The sequence below is a fragment of the Pelophylax lessonae genome, assembly GCF_965119305.1.
Source record: "Pelophylax lessonae genome assembly, chromosome: 1".
NCBI lineage: Eukaryota > Metazoa > Chordata > Amphibia > Anura > Ranidae > Pelophylax > Pelophylax lessonae.
Window position 1 is genome coordinate 727536453 of NC_138768.1, and position 16865 is coordinate 727553317.

Below are 16865 nucleotides of genomic sequence, written 5' to 3' on the forward strand. Positions count from 1 at the left end.
GTACCTGCAGTATGCTGCCCAGCTGCTTGTGAAAGAACTTTACAAATTCTTTGCTTTCATCGTTTTGCTGAGTTAGAGTAAGGACCATTCTTCTGATAGAGGTCAGAAGGTGAGAAGAACAGACCTCCTCCATATGTTCCTGCAGATGCACAATAAGAGAATGACTTACACAATTCTTTGCACTTAAGCAAATTACATCTAATACCCATAAAAACAAAAGGATGTGTGGGTACTATCCTTACCTGTTGTACTTCCTCTAGCAGCAGTCTTCCAAAATAAAAGTCACAGATGCCTTAAATGATTTTTATTAAAATTGAGCCTCAGTTTTGTCTCAACCATATCAAATCTTGTTATGGTACCAAAACTGCAAGATATAATTACTGACTCCAGCCCAAACGGTTTTAATTTTTCAGACAGACTAGGACGTAAGACCACCTTTTTTTTTAGACTTTTACTGATGTCTGTGTGCCCAACCACTCTTCCTGTCCTGGTAAATTGGGATTTTTCAGACAGCAAAAAAAGTACCAAATACTTTTAATACCGTCTTTGACTCCAAGTGATCATTATTCACCAAGTGATCATCATATTAAGATTAGCAATTACAATGTTAGCCTGCAGTGCCACACTATGGTAAAGTCTTGCATCTTGATAAGGATTCCCACATCTATTTTTAATAAATTAACCTTTTCCCAAGTCCCACCAACAGTGCACGCTTTGTTTACATGAATGATGCCATCTGAAAACATGTGAAGTTACTTGCAAATCATGCACTACTAATGGGACCCAATGGCAGGTCTGCCAACACTAACCCTAGATAATTTTTGTATTTGTCTTTGCATAGCAGCAAGGCAAGGTTCTGATTCCATTTGCTGGGAGGTCGTGTGAGCTGAAAAGTTCTCCATACCATCAATTGGATAGGTTCCCCATTTGTCTTTTAATTTTTCCTAGAGATATTTTTAAAATTTAAAATTCACTACAGCCTCTAGCTGTTGGTGGAAATTAAATACAGGACAGTATTATATACCATCCTATACCATGCCTATGTTCTCAAACTACCATTCTGGTTGTTAAATATAGGACAGTAATTATCACTTTACATTCTGTAAAGAGTGCATTTATCATCAAGTCACAGTTTTCTAAGACACAAAATTTGAACAGTAATTATTTTAAAATGCAATATACAAAATAAAGAAATCACTCTTCACAGTACAATGTATCCTTGCAATTATAAACAGTACACACTGATGTGCACACCTTTAAGAATGGGATGACTTCCTTCATAATTGCCTTGATCTGCCGGTCCAGCTGCTGAGTATCAATACGTGGACAGGGGACTGCAGACCCATCGTCACTGCACTGTTTACTATTTTCTCCTTCTTCGTCATTAGAGCCTTCCCAAAATAAAAGTAAAATAAATTATAAAGGACATACTTCAAAAAAGTGTTTGCACAGACATGTTTTATTATTGGCAAAATGGAGAAATTGTGTGACTATTTAGAACATATATAGTCCTATTATTCTAACCATGAAGTAAAAAACTTTGTTTATCTAAAAAAAAAAAATTAAAAAAAGGGTAAAGTAGTTGTTTGAACAAATTAATGTAAATATGTAGGGCTTAAGGCATGTCCAAAGTGCGGCCCGTGCTCCGGTTTAATACGGCCCCACAGGTAATTTGGCAAAATCTTTTGTTGTGGCCCCTGTGAATCCCCGAGCATTGCTCAGGACCCCAGGGATCTCTGAATCTTTCAACGCCGCCGGACTGCACATATGCCATATTAGTTCTTTTACCATTAATTTTATACATCCTCTTATATATGCTACTGTATTGAATAACTTGTACTCAAAATGATGGTCCATTCCGGCCCGCTGCATCCAATTCCAGTTTTTCCTGTTACTTGTGAATACACTATTGTTAACACCCATCGCCCACCCCCACCAGCTTTATATCCCCTGCCCAATATGGCCTCGGACTTAGCCTGATTAGGGAGCACTAAAAGACACAAATAAATCTGGCGCTAGTATGACAGGACCAGCGCCCTCTCCATGATAATTGGCATAACACCTGGGGGGTCAAGTAGCAGCTGAGTGGGAACAAAACAGACCAGGAGGGATGTTCAAAAGTAACAGTCACACAAGGGTTAACCCCACATATAACCCACCGATGATTATTAATGATGGCAGCAATAATAGTCATGAATAATGCCAATGTAGTAAATAGAACATTGAAAAGTTGTCAGGACAACCATACGAAAAGCAGGCACTCCTCACGCTCCCCTGCATCGGGTAACTGCACATGCCACTCACCACCAGCGGCTCTATAGCAAATTCAAGCCTCATTTTGCCCCTGCTTTCCCCAGAGTCTGACGTCACGTCCGGGTCTCCTTCCAAGTCGGCACTCTTCGTAGGTGATTGGAGCGGCCACAGACGGCTTTTAGCCTTGCCTCCTATATCGGCCATTGTGTGACTCTTTTCCACCCTTCCCTTTCCAGGATTGAGGCATTTCATTATCATCTCCCCACAGCCCGTGCAAGGTACAATTGTCCACACTGCTGCATTGTTCCTGGCTGGTTTTATGCCTTCACACACACTGGAAGCTGTGTATTTTTTTTTAACCTCTTATTTTGGCTTCACCATTGCAGATGAGGAAGGGGGTCATTGTACAAGAGGAACTGCTGTTTTATACATACATGGAATAGATTTAAAAAAAAAAAAAAACCTTTTCAATGTTCTACTGTATTTACTACATTGGCATCATTCATAGTTACATAGTTACATAGTAGGTGAGGTTGAATAAAGACAATAGTCCATCCAGTTCAACCTGTGTAGGCATGTGTGGCTGTAATCATCTCCCATACCCCTGAATGTTCTGATCCTTGAGATGTAAGTCTAAGAGTCTTTTGAAAGCCACCATACTACCCGCAGAAACCACCTCTTGTGGTAGAGAATTCCACAATCTTGTTGCCCTAACAGTAAAGAACCCCCCGCGTTGCCTGAGGTTAAAACGCTTCTCCTCTAATCGCATTGTATGCCCTCGAGTCCTCATGCAATCCCTTCGAATGAACAGCTTTTTTTCTAAGCTGGGATCCCCATTAAGATATTTATAAATTGCTATCATGTCCCCCCTCAGACGTCTCTTCTCCAGGGAGAATAAATCGAGCGATTGTAGACGCTCTTCATAGTCAAGGTCCTCCAATCCCCTAATTAGTTTAGTTGCCCTTCTCTGGACTCTCTCCAGCTCCAACACATCCCTCCTGAGGACTGGCGACCAGAACTGGACGGAATACTCCAGATGCGGTCGGACCAGAGTTTTATAAAGTGGAAGGATTATAGTCTTATCTCTGGAATGCATCCCTTTCTTTATGCATGCTAATATTCTGTTGGCTTTGGAAGCTGCTGCTTGACATTGCATGCTGTTTCCTAATCTATCATCAACCAATACTCCCAGATCCTTCTCCATTTTTGATTCCCCCAAGGGCTCCCCTCCTAACGTGTATTGGGATTTTATGTTTTTAGTCCCCAAGTGCAAAACCTTACACTTCTCTACGTTAAACCTCATTTGCCATGTCGTTGCCCACTCTGTTATTTTGTCCAGGTCATTCTGCAGGATATCTGCTTCATGTTGTGAAGTTATTGCCCTGCCCAATTTTGTGTCATCTGCAAAAACTGATATCGAACTACTGATCCCGACCTCAATGTTGTTTATGAATAAATTGAACAAGGTTGGTCCCAGGACTGAGCCTTGGGGGACCCCGCTTACCACCTCAGACCAGTCTGAGTATGCGCTGTTTATTACTACCCTTTGGACCCGCCTTTTTAGCCAGTTCCGTATCCAAGAGCAAACCCTGCTATCGATACCTGCAGACCTTATTTTATAAATTAAGCGCTTGTGGGGAACTGTATCAAACGCCTTAGCGAAATCCAAGTACACCACATCCACTGGTCTCCCCCTATCTAGCTCACAGCTCACCTCCTCGTAGAATGTAAGGAGATTGGTTTGACAAGAACGCCCATTTGTAAACCCGTGCTGATTACTGCTGATGATGTTGTTGTCCTTAGCAAACTCTACAATATAGTCCCTTATCATCCCCTCCAGAAGTTTACATACTACTGATGTCAAACTGACAGGCCTATAATTTCCCGGGATATGCCTCTGGCCCTTTTTGAATATTGGAATCACGTTAGCTTTCTTCCAATCCCCTGGTACATCTCCTGTCCTAATACTGTCAGCAAAGATCAGGAACAGTGGTCTCGATATAACTTTACTGAGTTCCTTGAGTACTCTCGGATGTATGCCATCCGGTCCTGGTGATTTGTTTGTGTTAAGTTTATCCAGCCTTTCCCTGATTTCCCCCTCTGTTAGCCATGGTGGCAAGTCCTGTTTATTACTACTAACCATACAGTCATGGTCAGTGTACCCCTCCTTTTCCTGTGTAAAGACTGACGAGAAAAAAGCATTTAGCACGGTTGCTTTTTCAGTGTCCTCTGTAACCATCCTCCCATCATTGTTAATTATGTGTGCAATATGCTCTGCCTTAGTTTTTTTGCTGTTGATATATTTAAAGAATTTCTTTGGGTTTTTTTTACTATCCTCCGCTATTTGTCTCTCAAAGTTGATTTTAGCCATCTTGATTTCTTGTTTACTTTTCTTATTTGCCTCCTTGTATTGCTCGAAAGCCGATACTGTGCCCTCTGATTTATACTTCTTGAAGGCCAATTTTTTCCCCCTAATAAGTTTTATGACGCTACAGTTTAGCCAGCCAGGTTTGGCTTTGTCTCTTCTAAATTTATTTCCCATAGGAATGCACTGCAAGATGCCTTTGCCTAATATGTTCCTAAAGCATTCCCATTTTTCCTCTGTGGTCAGGGATCCCAGGGTTTGGTCCCAGTTTACCTTTTCCATCATTGAGTACAATTTTGGAAAGTTTGCCCTTCTGAAGTTTAGGGTTCTTATGTTCCCCACTTGTCTTGTTATGTTGTTATTTACACTAAATGTGATCATCCTGTGATCGCTAGAGCCCAGGTTGTCCTGGACTCCTACCTCCGAGATTATGTCTGGGTCATTAGTGAGCAATAGATCCAGGACTGCGTTTTCTCTGGTGGGGGAATCCACCAACTGTGACATGTAATTATCCAGTAAGGTTTCCGTGAATAGGCGGGCCTTCTGTGAGTGTGCAGTCCCCTCTTCCCAGTCAATGTCGGGGTAATTGAAGTCCCCCAATACGATGACTGATCCCAATTTTGCCACTTTACCCATTAGTGCTAAAAATTCCAGCTCTACCTCCTCCCCTTGGTTAGGTGGCCTATAGCAAACCCCCACAATTACTTTCCCCTTTTCTCCTTCCCTATGGAGTTCAACCCACACAGATTCTAAATCCATGCTCATCCCATCCGTAATGTCACTCCTTTCTGTCACCTTTATATTGTTCTTGACATAGAGACATACCCCTCCCCCTCTTTTTCCTACCCTGTCCTTCCGGTACACCGAATACCCTTGGATATTGGCCAGCCAGTCATGTGAGGGGTCGAACCAAGTCTCTGTTATTCCCACAAGGTCTATGTCCTCCTCATGTACTAACATTTCCAACTCATCCATTTTATTAGCTAGGCTCCTGGCATTAGCATATACACCTCTTAGTTTTAAGGAAGTTAAGCGCAATTGGCGGTTATGTTTATTCCTGTTTGGTCTGAGGTTCTCCCGCACAGACCTGCCAATTGACCTTGTGGACCTACTGTCGCTGCTGACACTACAGCTGCCTTCAGTCCTCTGCTTCCTCCTGACTGACTCTACTTCTGAGCCCTCCCCCCCGCCTCCTAGTTTAAAAGCCCCTCCAACTTGGTGGCCATCTTTCTCCCCAAAAGAGCTGTACCGTCCCCATTAAGGTGCAGCCCATCCTTACTAAAGAGCCGGTAGCCGACTGAGAAGTCAGCCCAGTTCTCCAGGAACCCAAACCCCTCCTTCCTACACCAATTCCTCAGCCACTTGTTAAGTTCCCTAATCTCCTTCTGCCTCTCCTGTGTGGCTCGAGGTACAGGCAGTATTTCAGAGAAAACCACCTTGGAGGTCCTTTTCCTCAATCTATTACCTAAGTCCCTGAAATCGTTCTTAAGGATCCTCCACCTACCTTTAACTTTGTCATTAGTGCCCACGTGCACCATGACCGCTGGGTCATCCCCAGCCCCGCACAACAATCTGTCTGCCAGATCTGCGATGTGCCGAACTCGGGCGCCCGGTAAACAGCAAACTGTTCGGTTCACGAGATCTTTTTTACAGATTTCCCTCTCTGTCCTCTTGATAATTGAGTCCCCCACTACCACAACCTTTCTAACCTTTCCTGAGTTACGGCCCCCCTTCTTCCTGGAGCCGTCCCTCCCCTGGCAGCTGGGGGAGGGTGCATGCTCCAGCTCTGCCACCCTTGAGCTGATATCCCCCTCAACCTGCAACTCGACAGATTTGTTAGGGTGTACCAACTCAGGATTGGCCTCCCTGGCTCTCCTCCCTCTACCCTTCCTAACAGTCACCCAGCTGCGTACCTCTGCTTCTTGCGTCTCCTCTGTTCCTCCCTCCTCTATGCTGGCCCCTACCAGCGCCTGATAGGTAATGTCCAAGCTCCTTTCCAGGTTGTTGATGCCACGCAGTGTTGCCACTGTGTTCTGTAGGTCCAGGATCTGGTCTACCAGAGCAACAAGTTGCTCACATCTTGCACAGCAGTATTCGCCCTCGAATGGTTCATCAAGGAACGCATACATGCAGCAAGAAGTGCACTGAGTGGCATCCGCAATCCTGTCGGACATTATTACCCACTACTCTATGGGGATAATATTAACGAACTGCTCTTCCTAACCTACACTACCTCTAACTTCCCTGGTACTGAACCTGGGGTACTCACCAGTCGCTAATATACTAACCAGTCGCTAAGATACTCACCAGTCGCAAAGATCCAACAGACGCAAGATACTCACCAGTCGCAAAGATCCAACAGACGCAAAGATACTCACCAGTCGCAAAGATCCAACAGACGCAAAGATACTCACCAGTCGCAAAGATCCAACAGACGCAAAGATACTCACCAGTCGCAACGATACTCACCAGTCGCAACGATACTCACTAACCGCAACGATACTCACCAGTCGCAAAGATCCAACAGACACAAGATACTCACCAGTCGCAAAGATACTCACCAGTCGCAAGGATACTCACCAGTCGCAAGGATACTCACCAGTCGCAAGGATACTCACCAGTCGCAAAGATACTCACCAGTCGCAAAGAATCTCACCAGTCGCAAGATACTCACCCGATACACACCAGTTGCAAATATACTCACCAGTCGCAAGATGCTAACCCTCGCAAGATGCTAACCAGTCGCAAAATGCTCACTAGTCGCTAAGATACTCACCAGTCTCTAAAATACTCACGGTCGATCAGTCAAGAGCGCCGTCGGTCGGTCGCAGAACAGTCTTGTCGGTCGCAGAACGGTCTTGTCGGTCGCAGAACAGTCTTGTCAGTCGCAGAACAGTCTTGTCAGTCGCAGAACAGTCTTGTCAGTCGCAGAACAGTCTTGTCAGTCGCAGAACAGTCTTGTCAGTCGCAGAACAGTCTTGTCAGTCGCAGAACAGTTTTGTCAGTCGCAGAACAGTCTTGTCAGTCGCAGAACAGTCTTGTCAGTCGCAGAACAGTCTTGTCAGTCGCAGAACAGTCTTGTCAGTCGCAGAACAGTCTTGTCAGTCGCAGAACAGTCTTGTCAGTCGCAGAACAGTCTTGTCAGTCGCAGAACAGTCTTGTCAGTCGCAGAACAGTCTTGTCAGTCGCAGAACAGTCTTGTCAGTCGCAGAACAGTCTTGTCAGTCGCAGAACAGTCTTGTCAGTCGCAGAACAGTCTTGTCAGTCGCAGAACAGTCTTGTCAGTCGCAGAACAGTCTTGTCAGTCGCAGAACAGTCTATCGGTCGCAGAACAGTCTATCGGTCGCAGAACAGTCTTGTCAGTCGCAGAACAGTCTTGTCAGTCGCAGAACAGTCTTGTCAGTCGCAGAACAGTCTTGTCAGTCGAAGAACAGTCTTGTCAGTCGCAGAACAGTCTTGTCAGTCGCAGAACAGTCTTGTCAGTCGCAGAACAGTCTTGTCAGTCGCAGAACAGTCTTGTCAGTCGCAGAACAGTCTTGTCAGTCGCAGAACAGTCTTGTCAGTCGCAGAACAGTCTTGTCAGTCGCAGAACAGTCTTGTCAGTCGCAGAACAGTCTTGTCAGTCGCAGAACAGTCTTGTCAGTCGCAGAACAGTCTTGTCAGTCGTTGACGGTCGCAAGCAAGGTCAGTCAGTCACAGATCCCTATGGTCAGTCAGTCACAGATCCCTATGGTCAGTCAGTCACAGATCCCTATGGTCAGTCAGTCACAGGATGGTCTGTCAGTCCGTCAGTCACAGGTCCCCAAAGCACGTCACACAGCTGCAGGGAGATACTCACCAGTCGCCGCTGCTCCTCCTCCCCTGCTTCCGTGAACCTCCCTCCTCAATACTGTGTGGTGTCCGTTCACCGCCGCAGCCGCCGCTCCGCCGTCTACGGCCGCGGCTTCCAGTCCCGGTCCTTCACGTCCCGGTCCCGCTCTCTGTTCCGGTCTCTCTGTCCCCTGTCCCCTGCACTCGCGCCGGCTTCTGGTGACCTAGTGCGGCTCCCCCGCACGTGTCACCCGGCTCTCCTCCACGCTCTCCTCTACACACACTCCTCCGGCTGCTCGCTGCTGCTTGCTCCTCCCACTTCCGGCTCTCATGACTATGACTATTATTGCTGCCACCATTACTCATTATTGGTGATTTCATATAGCGCTTATATGTGGTTAACCCTTGTAAGACTGATTAGGGAGCATGCATGATCCAAATTGAGATGAATACATTGTAAAATCTCAGTCAATGTTAATGTCAACATGTATACTTGGTGTTATGTTCCTGTTCATATTTTTTTTAACTTAAAAGTTGACAGACAACCATTATTAACAATAATATGCAATGGACTTTACAAAGTTCCTGACATATATTTCAGCTTCCTAATCAATCAACTTGGGTACAGACTGCGCGTCAGATTTTACATGCAATTATTGCTAGCGGCTCCCCAGGAGGGATTCCACCAACAACAATGTTTGTGGTGATGGGGGAATCTAGCGATTTTCTTTCATGCAATATGTGCTACATCCAAGGGAGGAAAGAATGCGTTGTGCATGGACACAGTTTAAACGGGCTGGAGCAGTTGCTAGTTGATGCACACTTGTAGCGTCCAGCCTGTACTGCAAACAGCAGGACAGAGAGGGGATAAGAGGCAGTTTCTATGGAGAAACCCCACTACTGCATAGATAAAAGAAGGCCGGAGCAGTATATCAAAATGAGGACTGCTTGTATGTACTACTCTGGGATCTGGAACTGCATAGAGGAATTTGTAAAAAGTTACTAAAGGTGAACTTACACTAAGTTAACACCCAGAGGTTTATGTACAAGGGTTGCAGAGGTTGCCATTGCAACCTGGCCCCATGCTCCAGGGAGGGCAGTGGCATGTAGAGAAACCGATCCCTCCATGTAGCCACTGAATGCCAGCTTCTTATCCTCTCCCTCCTGCATTTAGCGGCTGCGGAGGGTGTGTTGCTATAGATATTTAGGTGATTTTCTAGCATATGTATTTGTTAGTATTGCATAGTCAGATTTTTGAGGCCATGTGTTTTTAAAAATCTAAGGCTTCTCCTATTGATAAGCAAATGTACCAGTTGGACTGGTTTCAGATGAAGCTTTTACAGGGTATGAGGAAGAGGAGCTTAGGAGGAGGGGATTAGGTTTTGAAACAAGCATGTGATGAGACAAAGGAGTTGTGTTTTGGAAGACAAAGATGTAAGACATGGCAGCTTCAAGCTGGAGGACTTTGGAGAAGTTTTGAGTTGGACTTTGACCAAGGAACCATGAAGGACAATATATCTTGATTTACTTATTATTAACTCTTTGGTTTACTTATTGCATACATATTGTACGTGCTTATTTTGCTGTTTAGTGAAAGTATTAATAAACTACAGAAGTCTAAGCTTCCTTGGTTTTACCACAAGAACCTTTAAAAAGACAAAATAAAAACAGAGGGAAATGGAGGGCATCGGTTCATCCAAATGCCGCTCCCGCTATCTCCATTGCCCCCCTTTAGTCCCCCGCAGTGCTACCAGGTTTCCCCCTGCCACCGCGGGGTGATCTGTCAGGATGGGAAGCATTAGGAGCCGGTAAATGTGTATCGCCTCAGTTTATGAACGGGAAGCTCTGTACAGAGCTATTTATGCTCATTCATTCTGCGCAGCTGAGGCTGCAGAGAAAGGGACTAGTGAATCTGTCCTCAGCCCCTTTCTCTGTCTCAAAAGTGAGACATGACGGGTCTGTTTAGACCCCTTATATTTCACCAAAACCCCCCAATGGGTGTGCTAAAAAAAAAAAAAAAAAAGAAGAAAATAGTAAAAGAATAAATAAAAATGGTAAAATAATAAAAAAATAAAATAAAAACTGCAGAAACCAGTGGCAGTACTACTAGAATCCTAAAGGTTGCACTTGCGACTGGGATCCCCAGACGGCAGGAGGTGGCCTGCTGTGGGACTATAATAAAAGGGTCCCACAATGTGAGAAAAGGGCACCGAGATCAGTGTGGGGGGGGGGGGCCTGGTAGGGGCCAGGGGGGCCTTTCATAGTTTCTTGCAGAGGGGGCCCTGAAAGTTCTAGCTACGCCTCTGATAACACTTGATCTTTTTTGCAACACAAAATGCCACTAGAGGTTAAACCCTTCTCCTCCCAGACTTTCCCATACCATTTTTTAAACAAATGTTATTAGGTCACTGACATTTTATTTAAAATGTATTAATCATAACCAGTTAATGTAAGCTGCTTGTCATCTCATGTTACAGGTACAAGGTTTTCTCTTTAATATTTGGTGTATAGCAGTTACCTTCTTTATTAGAAGCAGCATTGTTAAGCTTACTGCAGCATTCAGCATCTAAACTATTTTCAGCCTCAATTTTCATGCGCTCGTACTCCCTCATCCTGGCCAGTGCTTGATCTAAATGAATCACAGTGTTACCTGCAAACAAAGGCATAACACATGTATGATATAAACATTATTTAAACGCAGTCCACAAGACAAAAATCACAAATAATTTGACAAAAAAGTGTGTAAATGAAATGCAAGGCAAATATATACTGTCAGCTTGGCCAAAAACACTCCATCTGTTACTGGCTAGTAGCAATTGGAATGGCAATAGACTACATATCCCATCAGACCAAGCACTGCACTTAAATTTTTCTGAATAGCAGGAATGATTCCTCAATGGAAAAGTGGTCAAAATTATAGACAGGTGTTAGATATAGGGTGTGGAAATACAAACTGAAGCTGCAATAAAGACTGCCATATCACAGACCATTTTTTATGTCTGCCTATGGATATGGCAAGGATGAAAACTACCAAATGAGTATACATAAAAAAAGCTGCTTCTTTGATTGGAAAAAGTTTTATTTTTAAGCTTGGAAAAAATAGGCCCACAAGTGAACAATCTCATGAGATGTACAACTACCTGAGATAATGAACAAGCATTTGAGAGAGCAATTCAGTGAATGGTCGATACTCACCTAGGTCATCTGTTGCAAAAGGCTCAAAAAAGGAAGACGTTGATAAAGTGCTAATGTTATCTGCATCATTTTTTTCACCGTCACTGCAAGCTTGGATGTTAACATTTTTTGTTAAAATTTCCTAAAATAAGGCAATATAAAAAAAAAAAAAGTCAAATACAGTCCAAATTGTCAAACATTGAAGATTACAGTAGTATTAAACTCAAAACCAAAAATGTATTATATATATATATATATATATATATATATATATATATATATATATATATATATATATATATATATTGCAGCTAGCTAATCCTTCGATTTGGTGGCTGCATTTGTTTTCTTTTTGTAGACTTTAATCCTCTCTCTTTTCATCCCGTCACCTGGCCATTACCCATTACCTGCCTTAGGGTGCCTACACTCTGGATGAAAGAGAAACAGACACCTTTTGGATGGCAGCATTATTAATCTGAAGGGGAGGGGAGTGTTAGATGCACTAGCAGAATAAGATGCATTAACAAGTTAAAGCCAAACTCCAGCACTTAAAACACTTAAGCAGTTACAGCAACATTATTCCTTTTGGGAATAAATGTTTTATATAAATAAAAGCTGATAATTGTAAGCACCCCTGCCGGGTTACATGGTTTGACTCGGCACTAACTGCTACATCTTCAGGACAGCTTGTTCTGTTGAAAAAAAAAACAACAGATAGGCTGGTCCTGTTCGATTCCTGTGCGGGCATGGTGTGAATCGGTCCTTAAATGCCAGAGCAAACCTTACAAGCCAAACAAAAATAAATAAAGCACCTAACTTCTTGGATCATTTTCTTTGTTGCTTGCTGACATATGGGCCCGATTAGCTCCTAAATTCTGCAATCGGCAGTTTTTCTACATGGAATAGATTTCGATTTGATTAAATGTAATGCTATGTAATCCCACATATTCATCTACCATCTTGTTATGAGAAAAAAAGTAGGAGGGTGTTTCTGTATGGGTAACAATGTGCTGAAACCTCTGGTCTACACTTAATTTCAGAGGTAATTACATACATCATCTGATGTAGCTAGACTTTCACTTGGTGTAAGTTCAGAGTTTGATGCCATCCAACCCGCTGAATCCAGAGGCTTGGAGCAGTCATGTTTCCGCTCTATATTTTCAGTCACACGCCTGGTTACAATATCCTGGCAAGAAATAAAGAATATGAATAAAAAAAGAAATCATATATAAGCCTAAATATGTGTTGATCGGTCTAAAAAGGTTGTTACCTGTAAAGCAAAAAGTGCCTTTTGTCTCAGATAATCTGTGTTTAGAAGTTGCAGCTCATGGAAGAGCTCAATAAGAAAATGTGGACGACATTCATTCTGCGAGATGAGTGTAGCTACTTCTGAGTAAATAGTGTCACGCAATGCTTCAAACATAGAGAAGTCACTTCCAGCCTCTGGTAATGGATAAAACAGACAGCTTTACACAAAAATGAAATCCTGGACTATAGTCATTTGAAGGAAATATAAAGTACCGGTATTTCTCAGCAGTTGTCAAACATCATTTATCTCCCCAGCATGTAATTGGTCTATAAAAATCAGCATCTTCTCATTCTGTACTTACTATGTAACATCATTGGTTCTTCTCAAGCCTATATCTCTGTATATATATATATATATATATATATATATATATATGTATGTAACTGCAGACCTACCCTCATACAATTGTTCTAAAAGAACTCCTGTGATTTACTGATATGTTTTGATTGCCAGGCGTTGACTTGTTATGTTATTTCCATTTTGTTACATATGAACTTCCTGTTGTATTCCTTTTGCCTTTTTATTTTCATAATGAACAAATTCAACAAGGAAAATCAGTGTACACAAAAGCAAGTCCCCTTCAACTTTCTTTCAAAGGAATACATATTTATGGCAAATAGTAAAAACAAAACAATACAGAGCTTGCAACCATATACAACATAAATGACACGAAATTAAAAGTCCAAAAATGTCCAATATTAATCAATATCCAAACAACATCTCCATATAAAGTGCTCTTGTGCTCTGTCAGAATGTTTATACTGCTCCGATAAACAGTGTCTATTTATGCAAATAAGCAACGATCTGTAAGTAAGGAGATTCTCAACTTATTTCCATAAATCAACAAAAATACGAGATCGTTTTAAGTGACGCTAAACTGAAGATGAGGAGAATGCAATTCTGTGCAAAAATATATTAAATACTTCAGTGCAAAATAAAATGTCAAAAATATAATTGGTGATAAACACAAAGTTTAGGATAAAATGCAATAAAATATATCACACAGGTAATATAAGAATTATAATCAAAGAATATTATTTCAGAATAGTAAGAGGACCATAACCAATGCCTTTTAGAATATGATTAATAGTCTACCAGGAAGACATAAAAGATGGCAACCAATATGAAAGATTTGACACGTGACTTCTCTCATCCAACAGATATTCATAATTCCAATATTTTAATGAAGTTACATGGATACAAATTGTTATACCATGCACTGAGACTTGTTAAAAGTCCAAAGATTTTTGGTAAAGTAAACTTCTATTTAGTTAATCTAAATAATGGTAATTTAGATTTAAATCAAGATTTCAAATATCTAAAAAATGCTTTAGGTAAACATATTATAACAGAGGTCTTCAAACTACAGCCCTCCAGTTGTTCAGCAACTACAATTCCCATTATGCCTAGTCATGTCTGTGACTGTCAGAGTTTTACAATGCCTCATGGGATGTGTAGTTCTGCAACAGCTGGAGGGCCGTAGTTTGAGGATCCCTGTATTAGAACTTGGTGGGACATTTTCACATTGGGGAAATGTGTTAAAGATGGCATTACACCTAGGAGACTAGGGAGGTAGGTAGCCCCCAATGATGGGATGGTTGGTAAAGAATTTGAGGATGAGTGGTTTATTCTTTAATCCTTACAGAAAAAAAGGTTATTGGAACTTCTGATATCCAGAAAAGAGAAACAAATTAAATGATTGGAGGTTAATATTAATGCTGTGAAAGCTAAATTGGCGGAAACAGTGGAATACAAAAAGAAAATGAAAAATCTTCAGGATTTTGTCGAGAAGGTAGACAAGGAGACACAAAAGAAAAAAATGAAAAATATATCAGAGATAGGAATGACTACAAAGCTAATAAGGTGTAGAAATGGCAAGAATTTTAGGGAGTGCTTCTAGAGCCTCTACTGAGTAAAGAGAACTTATTTGCCCTAACCCAAATCAATCTAATCCACATTATGGGAGGAATGTACAAACCCCTAAATTTCAGCGAAAACCTAATTTAGGAAAGCCTATGACAGGAAAGTGGAGAAATCCCACCCAGACACTATCCAATATGGAGAACCCAACAATAATTGGTTTAAACCATTATAGAATGCCAATTGTTCTTCCCATAGAGGGCCCTACCTTTAACCGCTTGCCGACCGCCGCACGACTATTTACGGTCGTTCCCTAAACAGTCCGCGCGAGTGACCGGCGGACCCGATGTCCGCTGGTCACTCGCAATCTCCCCGTGGAGAGGGAGAAAGGCAGGCGGCTAATGTAAACACAGCCGCCTGTCATTCTCCCCTGTGTAATAACAGAGATCATACGGTCCCACCATTAGCCACACCCCTTTACAGTTAGAAGCACGCCCCTAGGGACACACTTAACCCCTTGATCACTAATAAAGTTAACCCCTTCCCTGCCAGTGTCATTTTTACAGTAACAGTGAATATGTATAGCACTGATTACTGTAGTAATGTCACTGGTAACCCCAAAAGTGTCAAAAATGTCAGTCAAGGGTCCGATCTGTCCGTCGCAAAAAAAAAACCCACCAAAAATGACAGAAATCTTTCCCTTAGTTAGTAAACGCAATAACTTTTGCGCAAACCAATCAAAATACGCTTATTGCGATTTTTTTTACCAAACATATGTAGCAGAAAACAAATTGGCCTAAAATGTTAAAAATATTTGATTCTTACATTTTTTTGTAAAATGTGAAAAATTTATTTTCAAAATTTACGCTCTTTTTTTGTTTATAGCGCAAAAAGTAAAAATCACACAGGTGATCAAATACCACCAAAAGAAAGCTCCGTTTCTGAGAACAAAAGGACGTCAATTTCATTTGGGTACAGCGTTGAACGACCGCGCAATTGTCCGTTTAAGTCACGCAGGGCCGAATCGCAAAATTGGGCCCTGTCAGGAAGGGGGTAAAATCTTCCGGGGCTTAAGTGGTTAAAGAAACCATGACCGTAGGAGGGAGGGTGGGGAGGTCCCTTCTGGGCCCCTAATCATTTTAAAGGAAGCCCCCCTAGGAGGGGACAAGGAAAATATCCAGGTTACAATTATAGGAGGGGATTTTCAGAGGAGAGGATATAGAGGTCCCACGGAAAGGGGGATAGGAGGATTCCAATTCAGAGGGGTCAATAACCCCAAGAGAAGAGGGAAGAAGACTGGAGGCCATGGTATCCCATGGAACCACCACAACCCTATGGAGAAGAAACAAGAAGAGAAGGACAAGAAGCTGCAGAGGAGGGTAGGGGAAAAAGAAAGAGCCGTAATGCAAGGCATTTTTTTAATTTAAGTGACGCAACTTTTTCAACAGATGAATTAAAATTTTTGGAAATAGATCTTCAATATGCCCTAGATAGAAACCTTAATACATTTGAGGTTTTTATAGATTTAATGAAATTTATGAGGAAAATCAACTTGAAAAAACTGAATTTTTGTAAAATCTTACCTGTAAAATTCCTTTCTCTGAGTCCTCCGACAGTCGCCGCCTCCTCTAAGTCATCACTATTGGGTATTGTCCACCTATCCGTAGGAATAGCTAGGCATATAGACTTAGTCAAAAGACAAAAGGCATTAGCATTTACACACCCACGGGGGCTGTCCCATCTGGTCAATACCCCCCTGCATCACCACTCCCAACTCAGTTTGGTAGCATAGCAGTAGGTAATAAGAACCCCAAAAGAGGGGCGGGGGCGGCGACTGTCGGAGGACTCAGAGAAAGGAATTTTACAGGTAAGATTTTACAAAAATTCAGTTTTCTCTTACGTCCTCCGACAGTCGCCGCCTCCTCTAAGTCATCACTATTGGGATGTCCCAAAGCAGTATAGACATGAGGGGTGGGAGACGCAACCGTAGAAAAGGCAACGCAGTACCCACATCAGAGAAAGGAATCTTACATGCACCGTAAGAACCAACTGGGCAACAGAAAAAAACAATGCTCAACAGGAGCAACAGCCCAG

The 16865-nt window shown here is 42.4% G+C and overlaps 1 protein-coding gene across 1 annotated transcript in view; it reads right to left on the reverse strand.

The window, feature by feature from the left end:
* Positions 1–16865, reverse strand: part of PCM1 (pericentriolar material 1) — a 311695-nt gene that overhangs the window by 75493 nt on the left and 219337 nt on the right. Inside the window, exons 25-30 of the mRNA XM_082243082.1 lie at positions 12873–13045; positions 12657–12788; positions 11624–11744; positions 10947–11078; positions 1255–1391; positions 5–139 (exon numbers count right to left, since the gene is read on the reverse strand). Coding sequence (XP_082099208.1) covers positions 5–139; positions 1255–1391; positions 10947–11078; positions 11624–11744; positions 12657–12788; positions 12873–13045 — 830 coding nt within the window. The remainder of the gene's footprint in view (positions 1–4; positions 140–1254; positions 1392–10946; positions 11079–11623; positions 11745–12656; positions 12789–12872; positions 13046–16865) is intronic.